Source organism: Myodes glareolus, chromosome 3 (assembly GCF_982192425.1).
Source record: "Myodes glareolus chromosome 3, mMyoGla1.1, whole genome shotgun sequence".
Taxonomy (NCBI): Eukaryota; Metazoa; Chordata; class Mammalia; order Rodentia; family Cricetidae; genus Myodes; species Myodes glareolus.
In genome coordinates this window covers 88710988-88729920 of record NC_142028.1, presented here as the reverse complement: position 1 = coordinate 88729920, position 18933 = coordinate 88710988, and the positions used below count along the sequence as shown (strand labels likewise).

The window sequence follows — 18933 nt, the reverse complement described above, 5'->3', positions numbered from 1 at the left end:
CACCACATCCAGCTCATTTAATAAAGCAAAAAAACGACCTTAAAAAAAAAATGTGACAAGATGGCTCAGTGGTTAAGAATACATACTGTTCTTATAAAAGACCAAGCACAATTCCCAGCTCCCACATCTGGCCTGCAACTCTAACTTGAGGGAAGCTGATGTCCTCTTCTGGCCTCCTCCTACTCAGCACTCATGTACACAGGCCCCACCGCCATACATACACATTGTTTTAAATAAAAATAATGTTCAAACTTAGGAGAATAAACATAAAAAACATAAAATAAAACTACTCTGAAAAACATAATGAATAAAGCCTTGGGACCCTGTGAAATTATAATATTCAGGTGATTATTATTTCAGAAAGAGAGAAAATTGTCCCATGAAAAAGTGCCTGAAAACAACACTGAAAATACATAGAACTGTGCAAAGAACAAAAACAGAGTGAAGAAACTGAGTGAGCCCTGAAGAGGAAATCTAAAGATAGCCACCAAAGACTTACCATATTTATACTACTGAAAACAGAAGACAAAAATAAAAAAATAAAACAGGAAGATAAAAAATGCTGAGAGCAGTGACGGGGAAGATATTTATAGGAAGAAATTTATTTGCGTATGAACACACTTTTCATTAGAAACAAGAGATTGCAGAAGAATTTGCATATGTTCTCTGAATGATGGATGAAAAGAACTATTCACACAGAATTCTGTAGTAAAAACATCCAATAAAAACCAGGAGACGATGAAGGCCCAGTGAGTAAAGTGCTGCCCCACAGGCATGAGAGCTTGCGCTCAGTGTGAATAAGCTGGGGACAGGCAGGGCCCTTGGCACACATCTTGAGTCCCTGCACTCAGGAAACAGAGTCAGGTGGGTCTCTGAGACCAGCATGGTCTACATAGTAAGTTCCAGTTCAGCTAGGGTTACACAGTGAGACCTTGCCTAAGGAAGCAGCAGCAACAGCAGCAGCAGCTGGCTACAGTGGTTCTCACTCCTAATTCAGGAGAGACGGGTTCCTACAGATTACTGGGCAAGACAGTGGAGCCAAATTGTTGGGTCCAAGACCAGTAGGAAACTCTGGCTCAAAAATAAAGTGGATAGCACTTGAAGAATGACAACTTCCGTTGTCCTTTGATCTCTACATGTATACATGAGTATATACATGCACAATTGAGCATATATAATACACATAAACACACAAAGTGTGTAACACAAATGGTACAGGAGAATTGTCTGTATTCTGTCAATCAAGTTTTAAATACACTTTGATTGGCCAGGCAGGAAGTATAGGTGGGACAACCAGACAGGAAGTAATGATGGGGCAATGAGAACAGGAGAATACTGGGAAGGAGGAAGCCCATCTCACCCCAGTCCTGCCCAGACCACTGAAGTAGCAGGATGTGACCCGCTGAAAAAGGTACTGAGCCATGTGGCTAACATAGACAAGAATAATGGGCTGGCATACATTATAAGAGCTAATACAAAGCCTGAGCTAACGGGCCAATCAGTTTATAACCTAATGTAGACTCTCTGTGTGATTATTTCGGGGCTAAGCTAGCCAGGTGGCTGGGGCAACAAGCAGGCCCTCACATTGCACACAAATAAATTTTATTTCTTCTGAGATATTTGTGATTAAAGAATTAATTACATTGTCTTATGAAGTTCTAAATATCTAAATGTCTTTCTTGATATCTAGAAGAAATATACAAGGCAAACATTATAAGCCAAAGAAGATGTGCTCATGCCCACAATCCCAGGCTCAGGAGGCAAACGCAGGGAGATAAGAGCAAGTTCCAGGCCAGCTTAGTGTTCACAGGTTCCAGGCAGGCCAGGGCACATAATAAAACCTTGCCTCAAGAAAACCAAAACCAACCACCAAACACAGAAGTCAAACAGGTAACATGTTGACACCAGTGGAATTTGGTAAGTTGTGCGTATGTAATGCCATATGCAGCCAAGTAACCAACTGAACAGAAACACAGAGATAAGCCAAAGAGCAGACGGGCACACAGATGTAAGCTAAAAGGTAACTAAAAAAGGAATAACAACAAAAAGATAGTAAAAATCAATCAGTAAATAAAATGAAACAAAACCAGAAAACAAATAATGGAAGATGCAATGTTCTAAATATTCTAACTTAAAGGCAGCTAGCCTGAGTGTCCAGCAGGAAGCAATAACAAGACTGTCTCAAACAGGCTGGAAGGTAAGGACCACACACACCCAAGTTTGTCTTCTGAGTGCTGCTCACACTGGTGTAATGCACACATACATATAAACTTGCACACTCACAAATGTGCACATATACATATATGTGAAAAAAAAGTTTAGAAAGAGAGAGAAAGAAAAAAATGCACTAGAGAAAAACTTAAAAACAAGGCCTGGCATGGCGGCAAATGCCTTTAATCCCAGAGGAGGGAGGATCTCTGTGAATTGGAGGTCGGCCTAGGGCACATAGAAAGTTACAGACCCCTGACTGAAACAACCTCAAACTCCTGACAGGCATCCAAGACAAAAACAAAAACAAAAACAAAACAAAACAAACAAATAAAAAAAACCTTAATTTCATGCTTGGAATCCAGGAAACTGAAAGCACCGGCAGAATCCCTGAGAAAAGCTGTACTTTCCACGTTCTGTGCACAGGAAACTGGGAACTGCAGCACAGAAGGGAAGGTGCTGTGTGGGGACAGCCTGCAAACCCTGCAGCACCTCACCTCTGCCCATGTACTTACCTTGGAGATTCTCGTCCCGGTCTTTAGCAAGTAAACTTCCTTTACTTACAGCCGCAGATGGTTTTGCTGATATCAAAGCTTCGGGAGTGTTGAAAGAATCGTACAAGTCCCAGGCGGTGGCCATTATGCCTGGACGACAGAAAAGGCGAAAGGATTTCAAAACAAATGCTAATATTACAGCTTTGTATGTAACTGGTCATGGAAAAATATAAAATTATTTTCTATTAAAATCACGTTAATTTTAACGACGTTGGCAGGAAAATAACAGAAATAGTTCATGAGGACACCTTGGGGGATCCTGAGCCACCTCACTATTAGCTTCTAGATATGCCTTCATGTTTTAGGGATAGCCCAAGTTACCCTTATTCTCATCTGACCTCTGTTTCTCCAACTTTCCTACCCAGGCTGAAGAAGAATCACCTCATCAGCCTGTCACTACAAGGCTGTCGTGGGATATGGAGCTGGGCAACACCCAGACAATGTTTTTGCTAGTGACTGACACACAACAGCTTATATTTTACAGATCTGCTTGTGGGAAGCATCTCATTCCTTTTACTTAGTAAAGTTCCCTACACAACTCTTTAGGTAAAAACATTGTACTTGTTAGGACGATGACATTGTCACAAACCTTAATTACACTTATTCAAATCATCAAATATAGCAATGGTGACCAAATACAAACTGAAAGCATCATTTATCTTCAAATAATAATTTCAAAAGCCCCCATCCCCTTTTGCTACCAATTAACTGCTTTTGTAGCAATATATTATCGCTGGGTACTGTATTCCTACCGCTGACACTACTAACTTTCTGTTAATGGTGTGGAGTTTATTTTTGTTTTTAAGAATGATGTTTTAGTAAAGAACCTTTCCTTTAAAACTCAAGATAGGATCTGGGCCTAGTAAATGTAGCCATTTCTACTAGAACCATACAATATAAAACCGAGGCTCTCAACAAAAAGGAAGAAGAGAAGAAGGAGGAGGGGAGGCAGAAGGGAAAATAGGAGGAAGGGGAAGTTTTGTTTTTGAGGTAGGATGCTATGTAGAGAGGCTGATCTCAGATTAGCTGTGTGGACAAAGATAACTGATTTCTCCATCCTCTCATTTTTGCCTTTACAGTGCTAGAGTTACAAGGACCCATTACCATGCCAAAAGTGGGTTGTTTTTAATGTGTAAGTACATGTGTGTGCATGTTGATGTGTATGTGGGCAGGTGTGTGAGCGCTGGCTCCGCTCCTTGCCTGAGGGGGTTGGTTCCAGCATCCTGAGGAGCTTAGCCACCACCTAGGCTCACATCCTGGGCCTTCGGATGGCCCATCCTGAACATCTACCCCATCTATGACCTCCTGGAGCACACGAAGGGATTGGTTTTGCATAACTGTAGCTCCAGGATCTTTATGTCTTCGGGTAACAGCAGGATAGAGGAGTTTCGGTGAAGGTCCAGTATTGATGGTGTACCAGGAACCAGAGGCCTTGAATCTAACCAACAACCCATTGCAACAATCATTTGTGGATGGAGCTGATTGGGCAAAAGGGTATAATGCATGGCACACCACAACTCCCCATGCCACTAGGATGAATGCAGAGGTGCTGGAGAGGTGGGAAAGAAGGGAGGAGCGAGGTGGGATTTTTTTTTGTTTTTAATTAATAGGGGTGGATGGGTGCTTCTTTTGAGGAGAGATGATGCAGGGTGAGGGGTGGATATGGAGGGAGTAGAAGATGAACGGGATTTGGGTGCATGATGTTAAATTCCCAAGGAATCAATAAAGAATTATGTTATTTTAAAAAAAAATCTGAGCCAGGAGGCGGTAGCATATGCCTTTAAACCCAGAACTTGAAAGGCAGAGGCAGGAGAAACTTGGTGAGTTTGAGGCCAGCCTGGTCTACAGACTAAGTTCCAGGACAGGCTCCAAAGCTACACAGAGAAATCCTGTCTCTAAAAACAGAACAAATACAAACCAAAACAAAACAAATCTGCAACCTAGTGGATTTGCTAATTCTTCCCTTCCAAGTGCAGTATATGCAATGCTTGTGAGTCCTGGTACAGCCAGAGAAGCAGAGCCTCTTCCAAAGGAGTAAGACCAGAATGCACACTGTCTGAAACTGAGCAGACCCAACAGCACACCCAGAAGCAGCTAAGCATTAACTCCGTCTCCTGACCTTTCCTTCCAAACGAGTCCCTTCTTTTTCCCTGGAAAAGGGGCCACAGAGTGAAAATTTAACTGAAATTCCTCCATTTGCACAAAGGGTGGAGTAAGTTAGTAAGGAGACGAAGGGGTAATTCACAGCATCCTCAAATTACTCAAGACAACATCTTATAAAGAGGCTCAAGAATTGCACGAAGAACAGGAAAGGCAGATGGAATTGCTGATGCACACCTCCAATCCCAGCCCGCAGAGGCAGAGGCAGAAGGACCATGAGAAAGAGACCGCCCTGTGCGATATACCAGAGCCTGAGGCTAGCTTGAGCTACGCAACAAATTCAACAGCCTAGGCAACAGAGCAAGGTTCTTTCTCTGGTTTAAGAAAAAAGTCACATAGCAGAAGCCTGGTAGTGAGAGTGGTTATTTTTCCCTTTCGTCTCTTAGTGTGGTATACTACATTGACTGATTGTAACGTGTTGAGTTATCATTGAGTCACTGGGCTAAATGTCACTTGATCATAATGTACAGCCCACTTCATGCAAGGTTGGATTGAGCTTGTTAGTACTATGCGGTGGGGGGGGGCGGTATATTCAAAACCATTTTTTTGGAAGGGAAGATGGAAGATTAGCATCAAGTCTTCTATTAAAAAAAACTGTTAGAATTCACCTGAGGAAACTTTGACCCTGGTGTTCTCTCTGAGGAAAGGCTTAGGATTGCTAGATCACTTTGTTTTTTGTAGATCTATTCAGATTTTCTATTAACACTTGCGCCTGTACAGGAATTCTTCCATTTCATTAAGCTGTCTATGCTGGCGTACCATAGTTTACAATATTCTATCACAGCACTGTTTGAGGATCCACAGTCACGCCTGGCACTTTGGTAACCGAATCTCCTCTTTTTCAGTAATCAGTCCAGCAAGCTGGCTGATTTCATTCATGTTTCCAAAGCACCAGCTTCTGGTCTTTATCTAGTTCACTTTTCTCTATTTTGCTCATTCTATTACTTCTGTCCTTCTGCTAGTATTGGATTCAAACTTCTTCAGTATCCTGAGCTGTAAGATTAGCTTATTAATTTGAGCTCTTACTTCTTTCTGAATTGTCTGGCTGTTCCTCTTTAAGCAGTGCTTTGAAACATTCCATACATTTTGGTACATTGGGTTTTCATTTTTCAAAACAGATTCACGAATTTTTCATTTGGGATAGAATATTGTGCATATTTTTGTTATGTCAAGTTGGTTTCTTGTCCTGTGGATGCGATGCACAGCCCTCACACGTGCTATGCAAGACTCTACCATGGAACTACAGCCCAACCTCCCTACTTGGCCTACGCATCTGTCTGGCTCTTCCGCTCATTCCTGGAAAGGCATGTTGAACCATTACTGCGGGACTAATGCTCGCCTCAACTGAGCCCACTCTTGCTGCTTATTTAGATCTCTCATCTTATGTTCACAACTGTTAAGCTTTCCTTATGGGTTGAGCCATTGATTAATACGCAGTGTTCTTTGGTACTTATGAGGATTTCCTGAAGTCCTCATCTGATCAGTAGAGCTGTTTCAGTTTTCACTTTTGTGCATACTTAGCCATTCAGTCAAGCCTCTCACAGAGATCTTATATTCAGCCAATCTTTTTTAATTGTACAGCATAATTAATTTATATTTAAAGTAATTACTAATGTGGAATTGTTGGTTTTTAAAAAACATATTGATATTTGTATTCTCTATACCTTGTTTCTGAACTCCTCAGTGACTATTCAGTGTATAATTGATCTTTTGACAGTGTCTCATTTCTATTCCATTCTTATCTTCCCTTCCCTAACTTGTAGGGTGTATATTTTTGTTGTCATCATTTTTTTGTATGTTGGCACCATTTAAGGATTACAACCAAATTTTGAAAATTAAACCTATTCTTAATTTAATAACTTTGTAAATTGCATATTAAAACTTTCCTTTTTATACAATTCTGCTCCACCACTTTGTTTTTGAGGATTATATTCTTTGCATATTGTAAGTCCATTAGCAACCTAAACACTGCTTTATTAATATCTTTACATTTTTTAATATTTATTTTTATGTCATGAATGTTTTGTCTGTGTGTGTCTATGTATGAAGTGCCCACAAATGCCAAAAGAAAGTGTTGGATGCCCTGGAGCTGGAGTTACAGATGGGTGTAAGCCACTATGTGGGTGCTGGGAATGGAACCCACATCTGGAAGAGCATCCAGTGCTCTTGACCCCTGAGCCACCTCTCCAGACCCTCTGCATCTCTTTTAAACTCTACTGCAAAAACCAGGCAATTGAAAACAAAAGCTACTGTCTGCTGCCCTTGTCTGTATGCTCTTTGTACTGCTATTCAGTTTTTTTGCACGCATCTTCAGGTTACAGTCTCCTGTCCTCCTTTTTCTGCCTAAAGGGCTCTAATTAGCATTCATTTAAAGCAATTCCACCATCAATAAATTCTGTTAGCTTTTGGAGACTCAGAAGTATCTTAATTTCTTCACTTCTAAAGGACTTGGCATTTTTATTCGACAGCACTTCTTTTGCTTCTGAACTTTAAATGTCACGGTGCTAACGTCTGCCCTCCATGGTTTCCAGTGCAAAACTTAGTATTGAAAATCAGACCATGTGTGATAAATCATTTTTCTATTGTGACTTTCAAGATTCTCACTCTGTGTTCTGACTGACTATGTGTGTGTCTTTGTGTGGATCTCTTTTCGGAGTTCTTCTCAGAGCAGACCCTTAGCATGTTTAGAGAGACATGTTCCTCTGCTCCTGGTACCCTTCTCACAGTCCCATGACATCCACATATGTGTGCTTACTGTCTCATGGCTTTCCTTAGCATCATGTTCTTCCTTTCTGCTCCTCAGACTGAATCTTTTGCAACGATCTATCATCAAGAATTATTACCGCATCTTCTTTCCTAACTGTTCTGTTGCAAACTATAGTGCGCATTCTCATTTCCATTGTTATTCCCAATGAGGATGACCCTGAACTCTTGATCCTCCTGCTGGCCCCTCCTGAGAACTGAGACCTTACAGGAATGCAGCATCACACTTCACTTACGCGGTGCTGTGGATTAAATCCGGGGTTTCATGCTAATAAGAATTTGTGCTTCCTGTCATCAGGCTACCAGGGAAGGAACACCAGCAGGACACCAAGGTACACTCGCACTTCACCCAGGCAAGCCACACCTCTGCTCTGAGGAAGGAATGAGGGAAAGCTAAAGGAGACTGGAGCATTTGTTCTTCCTCTTTCACATAAAAGGAAGTATCAGGGGTGAGCAATAAATGCCCCACCTAGAAGACACATGAACGATCCTTTACAACAAAACAAAACTACACTTGTTTTTGCTAGAGGTTTGCATTTTCAATCTTTAGGAAGAAACTAGTTCCCAGCTATGTTCAGTAATAACTACAATCAGATTATGCATGCTCTTTCTCCCCGTTTGTCCTCTGACCACAGCCCATTGGCTTCCGCTTCTGGAGTATCCTCAGAAACGTTAATTTGTAAACAGTGAGAGGTAGTAAGGAGAATTTTTCAGAGCACGGGTTCTAAGACCTGTGTGTGTCACCAACTGAGGTGACTCTTCTGTGTTGATTCCCCAGCAATGAAATGGAGACTATGATTCAGACCCACTTTACGGCGATATGGTGGTCATTAAACCACTTATGATGGGAAGAAGGGAAGAACTGTGTGGACTATACAGATGTATGTACTGGTAGTAAACCATATTATAAAATCATTTTCTATAAATTGTATAAATAATTGAAGAGCGCAGAGTTCTGATAAAAGGTGAATAAAAATCAGTCTCAACAATTATGTTACTCAGATACTTTATCTCATTATTTCCTGTCACCTTGTCAAATTCTGAACATTAGAAATTAACAATAACTAGTACTGAGATCTAGGCAAATCAATTTCCATTTTTTTATATAGTTTAACATGTGTTGACTGACAGAGTCCAGGAACAGATATCAAAATATAGCAATGGTTTGCCAACCAGGAATAAGGCAAATTACCTTTGTCTTCCATTATGATCTTTTCACACTGGACCTCCTTATTCTTTGGTGCACCATTAAACGTTTGCATCATCCGTTCGACATACAGGTCATTGCCTAATCTATTTCTACAAAGTTCTTCATACTTCTTATTTTTCTGTCTGCAAAGAAGCAAAAAGTAACTGATGAATTAAAAACATCATGAACATACATCACTACCTTTCCCCATTGCATGTTGTCGAGCGCTTTCATTAGCACAGACGGTAACAAGTGTCAAGTGAACGCTAACATCTCCTTAGAAAAATATTTCACTACCTCACCACCGAAGGGCTGTTTCGCGCTGGGCTTCCCAGCATCCACACTATCGACAGAGTTTACTAATGTTCAGAGAATTTAGGGACTTTAATAGGACAAACTCCTTCAAAGTATTACTGTTGCAGCATTAGGCGCATGCTGTGTTCATAACTGGTTATTTGTGAGTGTTTTTAAATTTTTATTTTTCTGAGACAGCGTTTCTCTGTGTAACCCCAGATATCCAAGATATCAAGGCTGACCTTGAACTCACAGAGATTCATTTGCTTTTGCCTTCCCAGTTCTGGGATAAAAGATATGAGGCCACCACTGCTCAGTCTAGTTATAACTATTTTTAAATTTACATTTTAATTTTATTAATCTAGGAAATATTTCTAATCTCCCAGTGTATATAAGAATGTCTTAGTTAGGATGACTCATTTTTCATTTCAGTGTAGTTGAAGAATTTAGTGTAATTCTACTTTGAAATTTTAATTTAAAATGATTATGCCCCTCCCTTTATTATGAAGTGATCTTTTCCTAAGTATTCTGTCTGCCTCAGTAGTTAAGAGTATCTACTGTTCCTCCAGATGGCCGGGAATTGAGCTCCCAGGATCCATACTGGGAAGCTTGGAACTACATGTAACTTCAGATCTAGAAAATGTGATGCCCTCTTCTGGCCTCTCCTAGCACCTACACACATAACAGATCTCTCTCTCTCTCTCTCTCTCTCTCTCTCTCTCTCTCTCTCTCTCTCTTTCTCTCTCTCTCCCTCTCTCACTCCCTCTCTCCCCCTTCTCTCTCTCACATACACACACTTAAATAAAGATAAACCTTGAAAAAATCCTCTCCTCGTCACATCTGTTTTTCAGGAGGTCAGCACAATGCCCTGCGGATATTTCAGTTGATTCCATTTTTGTTCTACACAAGAGTCTGTTAGTGGCTCAGGAAAGCCTCCCAACTCTGGTCCTCTGTGATTTGTGGTGTACATGTCTGAAACACTGACAAGCTAAAACATTATTTTTATAATCTCTTTACATTTTATTTCCTGTAGTTATTCAGACCTATTTTTTCAGTCATTTAATCTTTACTCAATTACATTTAAACCAATGTTTGCTTTTTGACAATAAAGTTCTTATCTAAATATGTCAATCAGAGCTTAATGTGAATGTTTTAACCACCTTAATTGCTGAAACACTTCACAACGACTTCATATTTTGTATCTAATCATACCATAGCTCAAACACCCTCAGGGTCTGAATTCAGGATCTGTTGCTTATCCTTTAATAATGACTTGTCTTTTTATTGCTTTGGTATATTTTTATCAAATTCAACCTGAGGGAATCATTTTTAATTCACTTATTATTGTTATATGTGTGTCCGTTATGTAAATGAATGTGTGATATATGCACATGTATGTGTGGGTGCCTGTACATGGAGATCAGAGGAGAATGTCAAGTGTCCTGTTGCTCTTTTAATCCCTTGAGATAAAGTCTCACTGACCCTGGAGTTGGACCAGCAGCCAGCAAATCCCTGTAATCCTTCTGTCTCCACTCCCCCCACCACTGCTCCTTCCCCACACCAACCACACAGGTCTCTTACGTGGGCACTTGGGACCCTAATTTAGGCCCTCATGCTTTGTATATGTGCACATACTGTTTTTATTAAATCACAGGAAGGATCATATCTTCTACCTCAAACATTTATTCTTCGTGCTGAGCCCAACATTCTCTCTTCTAGCTATCCTGCAGCATACATTGACTATGATCATATAGCTGTGACAGGGTTCTAGGACTTGGTCCTGGTAACTAGAACTTTGGACCTGCTGACCATTTCCCTTTCTTCTTCAAAAGTTCACATAAATACACAGGCTATGCTAAAGATAAGGGCTTTTCCTATAGAAAAATGTCATGTGATATAAACATGTCCATATAAGATCATAGAGTATATGTGTAATTTCAAGGGCACATTTCTAGAAATCTCCAGGGACTCTTCAAAAGAACAAGAACCTCTTATTCAGCGTCTGAACTATATAGAAGCAACATAGACAATGGAGCTATACATACACTATTTTCTCCGCTTCTTCGGATTCTACTGAGTATATGACTGTTGGCAGGTCAAAAAATTTCAGTGTTTTCGTCTCCGTGAGAATGATCTCTATGTTCTTCTCCAGATCTTCCTTTGTTAAAGATGTTTCAGGTGTGGTTCTCAGAACTCGCACGTCTAAAATACACGCCATAGTAAGATCACCCTGGAACTGCTTGTGTGCACACTTCCTAATCGCTAAGACACAATGATCACACACACACACATGGCAAGTGTGCACACTGCCTACTCACTAAGATGCAACGACAACACACACAACATGTGCACACTGCCCGGTCACTAAGACACAATGACAACATACACAACATATTCTCACTTCCTGGTCACTAAGACACAATGACAACATACCGCTCACTAAGACACAATGACAACACACACAGCATGTGCACACTGCCTGGTCACTAAGACACAATGACAACATACACAACATGTTCTCACTTCCTGGTCACTAAGACGCAATGATGACACACACAGCAAGTGTCTTTATGCAGCAGTCTATTTAACTTCTGTGAAAGCAATTAGAGAAGTCAGTTCTGTTCTGCTGCTACAGGCATTAATCCCAGCCTTGTCTCACACCTCTGGTCACGGTCCCATGGGCAATCCTGTTACAATTATCCTGTACTGTTACCAGGGATTTTAAAGTAGCTGTTGGTACTACTGAGAAAGAAGATGGGGGCATGCGTATGGGGAAAGTCACCTGACCCTTTGAGGCCTCAGCAACCTTACTACTTATTTTGTTTGTTTGTTCTTGTTTTGTTTTGCTTTTTAATAGGTCTCCTCTAATCATCTTCAACAGGGGATAAAAGACTCTTCAACGGGTTTGGTTGATTACAGGTGTAAAATGGTCCCAATTTTCACACAAATAAATAATATGTTTTTAAAAGATGGGTCAAATCTTTCGAATAGTGAGAGGCTCAATACTCTAGGATAATTTCACTAAGGACAGAATTTCAGAGCTGAGAAAGGGTTATATTCAAGGGCTAGGAATGGGTTATCGGTGAGAAACAACCTTAATGCGGCATATAAGTCAGGGTTCAATAGGTTTGGGGACTTGAGACAGGATCTCAATATATAGCCCAGGCTGGACTCAGACTTATATCTACATGTACAGAAAAAAAGGGAGTCTTTCTCTCTCTCTCTCTCTCTCTCTCTCTCTCTCTCTCTCACACACACACACACACACACACACACACACACACAGAGGAAAGGAAGTATTGCTAAGGACTAAACTCAGGGTCTTTGATGTAGGCAAATGGTCCCCCACTGAGATAGGTCCTCAGTTGCTTTTTATCTACTCTCAGTCACAATTAGGAATTAATCTTAAAATGGTACCAAATGTGCCAAAATAATCTAGGTTTCACAAACATTACAAGGACAATTTCCGTGTGGGGAGTTAAACCATTGAAAATACATTAAAGCTGTAAGATTGAAAGAAAATTATTTTTATTACCTGTAAAACTAGCCAGTCTGTCCCTCTTGTAAGCTGGTTCATCTAGGTCCTCTGTCATTGATTCAGTTGTGGACACACTTGACTTCGACACCGAGCTGCTCCCCATGACTGACCTTTGAAAGTTATTAACACATTTGGTCACTGTCCTTAAGAGAAACTGGAAGTGTAAATTAGACTATATCAACAGATGGACAAGTCAAACATACTAGTCATATAAGCAACATAAATCATAATATCATTTAAATCTTCAGTTGATTTTTCATGTCCTTTAAAAAGTGAAAGTATATTTTAGAATAACATATCAGATCTACACCGAGGACATCAGTGTTCCCAATGTATATTTTGAATGACTATCTAAAATATAGCTTCCTCTCAGACTCCATTTTCACTGTCTCTTTTCATCATTTTGTTGCTGGGTATTTAAGCACCTCCATCCTAGGAGTCTGTTTAGGGCCTCAACCAAGAATATTCTTCTCTTTGCTTCTGCACATTCCTCATAACTCGACTCAAAAGTTCAATTTTACAAAAGTCCTCTTGAAAGGTAACAAGACACAGCTACACTGTAGAGTGCTTTCCTCCTCTGGAAAGGTAACCTGAGACACAGCTACACTGTACAAATGGAAGCCTTCCGACCAGGGAGGTTTTAAAAAAGGTCATGTCTGGAAAATACAGTAACTTGGAAGAGTCTTAAAGGTCCCTTCCCAGCATAAAGGAGTAAAGAAGCGTTGGGGAGGAGACTGAGTGACTGAACCATGGTGGGGGGGGAGAAACTGTGGGGTTGTGGGGCTGCCTATAGGCTGCACAGAGTTCGGGGGTGTGGCTTTCGGTTACCACGTGGGATCTGCTTTTCTGAGACACAGAGTCTCCCTGAGTCATCCCAGTTCCTGACTCCTGTTAGTAATACCAATAAAGACTCACGTTCCACCACGCTGGGCTTTCGTGCAATCATTTGTTTGGTCAGTCATGAGTTTCCTTTCTGGGATGAGTGGATGTGTGTTACATCTCCACAGGGAAAGCGTTCACATGGCATGTATACTTAACAGCAGGAAATGGACAGAACTCAAAAACAAATTTTAAACAAACGATCATAACATTATTCTGTAACATCTTACATTTAGGCTTTCAATTGTTTACAAAGGGGTCAACCTTACTGGAAGAGCCCTTGTTTCTGATCTGCGTTCTACGTGGTTGGTGTGTGAATTGAGTGCAGGCTCTAGAGCAGTGTGTGTGTGACTACACTGTATTTCAGATGGCAGCAATAAAACCCTAAAGAAACTGGGCCAAAATATCTAATTGCGATTTGTGGCCAACTGTGAAGCTAGTCCTTTCTTTCGGAAACCTTGGACAATCTCAGGCAAACATCTACACACGTTTCACAATGTTTTAGAATTTGTGGGAAATCTTCAGTCAAGCTCCGGACATGAATATAATTAAAACATAAAAGCTAGAACACTAGGACTTATTGATTGAAGTCAGAAAACTGGAAACATATATTCTGTACGTATGCAATATAAACAGAACAACAACATACATGAAATCAAAAGAACTGGGGCCAGGATACTTCACCTTGTGAACTGCCCCAACATACTAGGGTTAACTGTATTTTGATACAGACTGTATGAAGAAATAAAATCTGATGCAAGTGATCCTTCTTGTGACATCAAGAGTTTGTTGGGCTTTGCTGTTCCCAGGTGCGGATCTGGATGGTAGAGAGGTCGGGGAGTAACATCAACGCCTCTTGCATCAAACACCTGTAGAAAATGGTTATTTAAACTGAATATCCAGATAAGAAAACAGAGATACGTATAGCAGAAAAATATTAAGTATAATAATGTTCTTAGAACAAGATGAACATGAAAAGTTGAATAATACAAATTTTTATGCTTGAAGTTTAATTAGGCAAAATAAAAACAGTCTTACTCATGTACCTACATACAAGCAATAAATACAGAGATATGATGTGAAAATGGTAACTGATCTCTGTAACTAATCATTATATAGTACACTTATAGAAAGTTGGATGGTATGGCCAGTCACTTGATATGGCTTCTTTTATTTGTTTTTTGTTTTTGTTTGTTTGTTTGTTTGCTTGTTTTTCAAGACAGAGTTTTTCTGTAGCTTTGGGAACCTGCCCTAGAACTAGCTCTTGCGGTTCCAGGCTGGCCATGGCTTCTTGATGTAATCAAATGTGACAAGAAGCATATAGAAGCTGGTGGTGTGACAGGAAGACTTTTTAATTACTTATTTAATAAGTTTATTTTTGGTTTTTCAAGACAGCTTCTCTGTGTAGTCTTGGGTGCCCCGAAACTTGCCCTCTAGACTGGACTGGCCTTGAACTCAGGGATCCACCTGTCTCTACCTCCTGAGTGCTGGGATTAAAGGTGTATGCCACCATGCCCAGCTACAGAAAACTTTTTTATAGTAAGTTTTAAAAAAGCAATACTATACTCTAATGATAATACACAGCAATCAGAAAAATAGAATATTTTATTCATATTGTTAATATTTTGGTTGATATAATATCATAAGTATAGGCTTGAAAAAAACTTTTTTTAGCATGGTATCAAGGGGAGCCCGCTAAAGCAAGAGGGACCTGAGAACCTCAGCTCAGCACAGCTGTGCCAGCAATTCACTCCACAGGTACTGTGGAGTCTGAATGAGAATGGCCCCAAGAGGCTCAGGTTTGAATACATGGTTCCCAGTTGGTGGAACTGTTGGGAAGGATTAGGAGGTGTGGCCCTGTTGGAGGAGGTGTGTCACTGGGCATAGAGTTAAGATTTTAAAATACTCCCGTGATTCCTGGTAAGTACTTGCTCTTTGTCTCATGGTTGTGGATCAAGATGTGAGCTCTAAGCTATTCCTTCACTCTACCACTATGGACTCTAACCCTTTGAAATAGTAAACCTAAATAGAGGTTTTTCTCATAAGTTGCCTTGGTCATGGTGTTTTATCAAAGCAAGAGACAAGTAACTAAATATTAAACTTTTTATTTCCTATTTTTAATTAGTTTTCTTCCAGTCTCATGTATATAAGTCTCCTGATGGTTTTGCTTTTGTTTGTATATTGCTCAGGTCTTAGGATTATTGTTGATGTTTCCATCCACCTTACTCTAAGACATTCTTTATTATGCTCTCCAGGACACTGAATATACCCTTCCTCCTCCTTCTCTCCATCACTCTAATGCATTCTTTACTATGCTCTTCAGGACACTGAATATACCCTTCCTCCACCTTCTCTCCATCACTCTAATGCATTCTTTACTATGCTCTCCAGGACACTGAATATACCCTTCCTTCTCCTCCTCTCACCCTATCCTCTTCCCTTTTACTTCCTAATTATAGCCCTCCACAACTTAGCAATGTCTAAAATCTGTGGACCATAATAATCTCTCAGCTTCGTCTTCTAATTACTTTGCCTAGCTCGTTCTGATTTTTCTTTTCCAAACCCGATAATATTTAATCCTGAGTATATGTCATATTATCCTTGATTATTTATCCTCCAATGATTATTGAAGTCAAAGGTACCACTGTGACTAACTGGCTAGTATGATATTAGCAATGTGGGATGATCACGCAGCTGTGATTGTTCTTGCAGCTAATAGTCTAGTCAGGGAATAATACAGTGCTTTATACCAAACACTCAGCTCCAAGGCCAAGGAACTATTTGCTGAACTACACACTCCCACACACTATCACATACATATGCTCAAATAAGGAAATAAGTTCCTGATTGAGAGCATAAACAGATAGATGAAATAAGGAAGGTGCTGCAAAAGATGAACTAGGACTTCAACAAGAGCTGGAAATACTGAGACGAAACCAATCTAAAATTGTGGAAATGAAAAATGTAAGACAGATGAAAAAGTCTGTTGGAAGGCTCACCAATAAAATGAACAAGGAGATGACAGTGCAGCTAACCTTGAACTGATGGAACTAGAGGGATGGATCAATCGGGAGCCAAGACCCAATAGTGAGAATTCTGAGATACGGGACAGTCAGAAACAGCAAATGCATGGATGGCAGGCACAGAAGAAAAAGAATCTAGTTCCAAAATCACAGGAAACACTTTTTAAAGGATCAACAGAAGCACTTCAGTCAAGGGGATGCCAACACAGACACTGGAGGCGAAGTCACCAAACAGACAAAACATTTCAGAGTCTCCCCTCATCACATCATAATTAAAACACTAAATACACAAAAGTATATGGAAGGCAGGCACTGAAGGTACATTAAAAGCGGCAAGAGAGAAACTCCCAGTCACACACTAGGGCAGACTCATCAGAGTGACAACAGCCCATTCCACTAAAAATTAAAGGCCAGAAGGACAGAGAAGGATTAACTACAAGTTCTGAATCAGAAAATATCCAAGAAAAGCAGTGGTTCTCAATCTGTGGGTTGCAACCCCTTTGGGGGTCAAATGACCCTTTCACAGGGGTCACAGAGCAGATATCCTGTATATCAAATATTTGCATTACAATTTATAACAGTAATAAAATTGTAAATATGAAGTAGCAACACAAATAATTTTAAGGCTGGGGTCACCACAACCTGAGGAACTGAGCTAAAGGCCCCGGCACTAGGAAGGCTGAGAACCACTGCAGCAAACACTAACATAATTGAAGGGAAAAGATGAAAACTTCCCATAAAAACAAAGCAGATTTAAGGAATTTATGATCACCATGACAGTTCTACAAAAATACACGTAGTCCCAGGCAATGGCGGCACTTCTCGTTAATCCCACCCTTCACAGAGGCAGATGGATCTCTGTGAGGCCAGCCTGGTCTACAGAGTGAGTTCCAGGACAGCCAGGAGTACACAGAGAAATCTTATCTAGAAAAGTCAAATAATACTAATACTACTAATAATAATACATGAAGGAATCCTTTGGACTGAAGAGAGAAACAAATCCATCAACAAGGCCACAGGGGAAAAAAATAAACCACGCTAGAATAATACTTAAGGAGGGGGCAACACAGGGAGACCTAAACATTATGCAATTAACAAAATGACAGGAAGACTGTACATCTTTCAATAGTAACTGACTATTAATGACTTCAATTCCTCCAATCAGATGACACAGACTAGCAGACTGGCTCAAAGAGCAGCAACTGTGCATTTGTTGCCTCCAATAATTCACCTAACCACACACACACACACACACACACACAAAGACCTACCTTAGGATGAAAGGAAGGGAGAAGGTGTTGAAAGAACATGAACCTAGGAAACAAATAAATGTTGCTGTTCTGAAACATTTCAAACCCAAATTTCTTAGAGGGCATATAAGCGGCCACTGTGTACTAACTAAGGGAACAAGCCACCAGGAGGCCATTATAATTCTAAACATAGACCCCCTGAACACAGGGGCACCTAGTTTGGGAAGTCATTCTATGTGTTGCTTTTATTGGTTAATGAGTAAATCTGTTTCAGCCAGTAGAATAGCAGAATAGGGCAAGGCGGGAGCTCCAAGCAGATAGAGGAGGGGGGAGTAAGCAGAGTCAGAGATGCCATGGAGCTGCCAGAGGGAAAAGAAGTGAGCTGCCAGCTGGAACCTTGCATGCAGGCCATGACCCTCATGGTAAAATATAAAATAATGGAAATGGGTTCATTCTAGATGTAAGAGTTAGCTAGCAATATGCTTAAGCTATTGGCCAAACAGTATTGCAAATAATAAAGCTTCTGAGTGATTATTTTGTGGTCTGGGTAGCCGGAAACAAACAAGTGGCTTTGGCCTACAGGCACCCATTTTCATAAAACAAAAACTAGTCAATACAAAGCCACAGCTAATCCTGGTACAAGAGCCATGGGTGACTTCAATACCCCGCTCTCACCAACTGACAGGTGTTCTCCAAAATAAACAGAGAAAGTACTGGTTCTTTGAAATGATGAAGAAGATTTGTCAAATCCTCAGCTAAACTAATCAAAAGAAAGAGAGAAACCCAAACAAAAGTAGAGATGAAAGGGAGCAATTACAATAGATACCAATGAAATTCGAAGCAGAATCATGTTTTAGCTTGAAAACACCTTGTCCACTAAATAGGAAAATCAGAAAGAAATGAATGAGTTTGTAGATGCACACGACTTACGAATCTAAGACAAGAGACCAACAAGTTAAACAGATCAGTGAAAACTAGTGAGACTGAAACAGCAATTCAAATCTCCCGACTAAAATGTCCCTGTTGAGTTCCATACACCCACCCCTAACTTTTAGATTGGGTTGTTTTCTTGGTA

The 18933-nt window shown here is 40.3% G+C and overlaps 1 protein-coding gene across 5 annotated transcripts in view; it reads right to left on the bottom strand.

The window, feature by feature from the left end:
• Dnai4 (dynein axonemal intermediate chain 4) overlaps positions 1 to 18933 on the bottom strand; it is a 74812-nt gene that overhangs the window by 30005 nt on the left and 25874 nt on the right. For all 5 annotated transcript variants that reach the window (XM_048453206.3, XM_048453209.3, XM_048453208.3 and 2 more), the window contains 5 exons: positions 14270 to 14454; positions 12704 to 12816; positions 11214 to 11370; positions 8878 to 9017; positions 2724 to 2852 (listed from right to left, as the gene is read on the bottom strand). In XM_048453206.3, coding sequence (XP_048309163.3) covers positions 2724 to 2852; positions 8878 to 9017; positions 11214 to 11370; positions 12704 to 12816; positions 14270 to 14454 — 724 coding nt within the window. The remainder of the gene's footprint in view (positions 1 to 2723; positions 2853 to 8877; positions 9018 to 11213; positions 11371 to 12703; positions 12817 to 14269; positions 14455 to 18933) is intronic.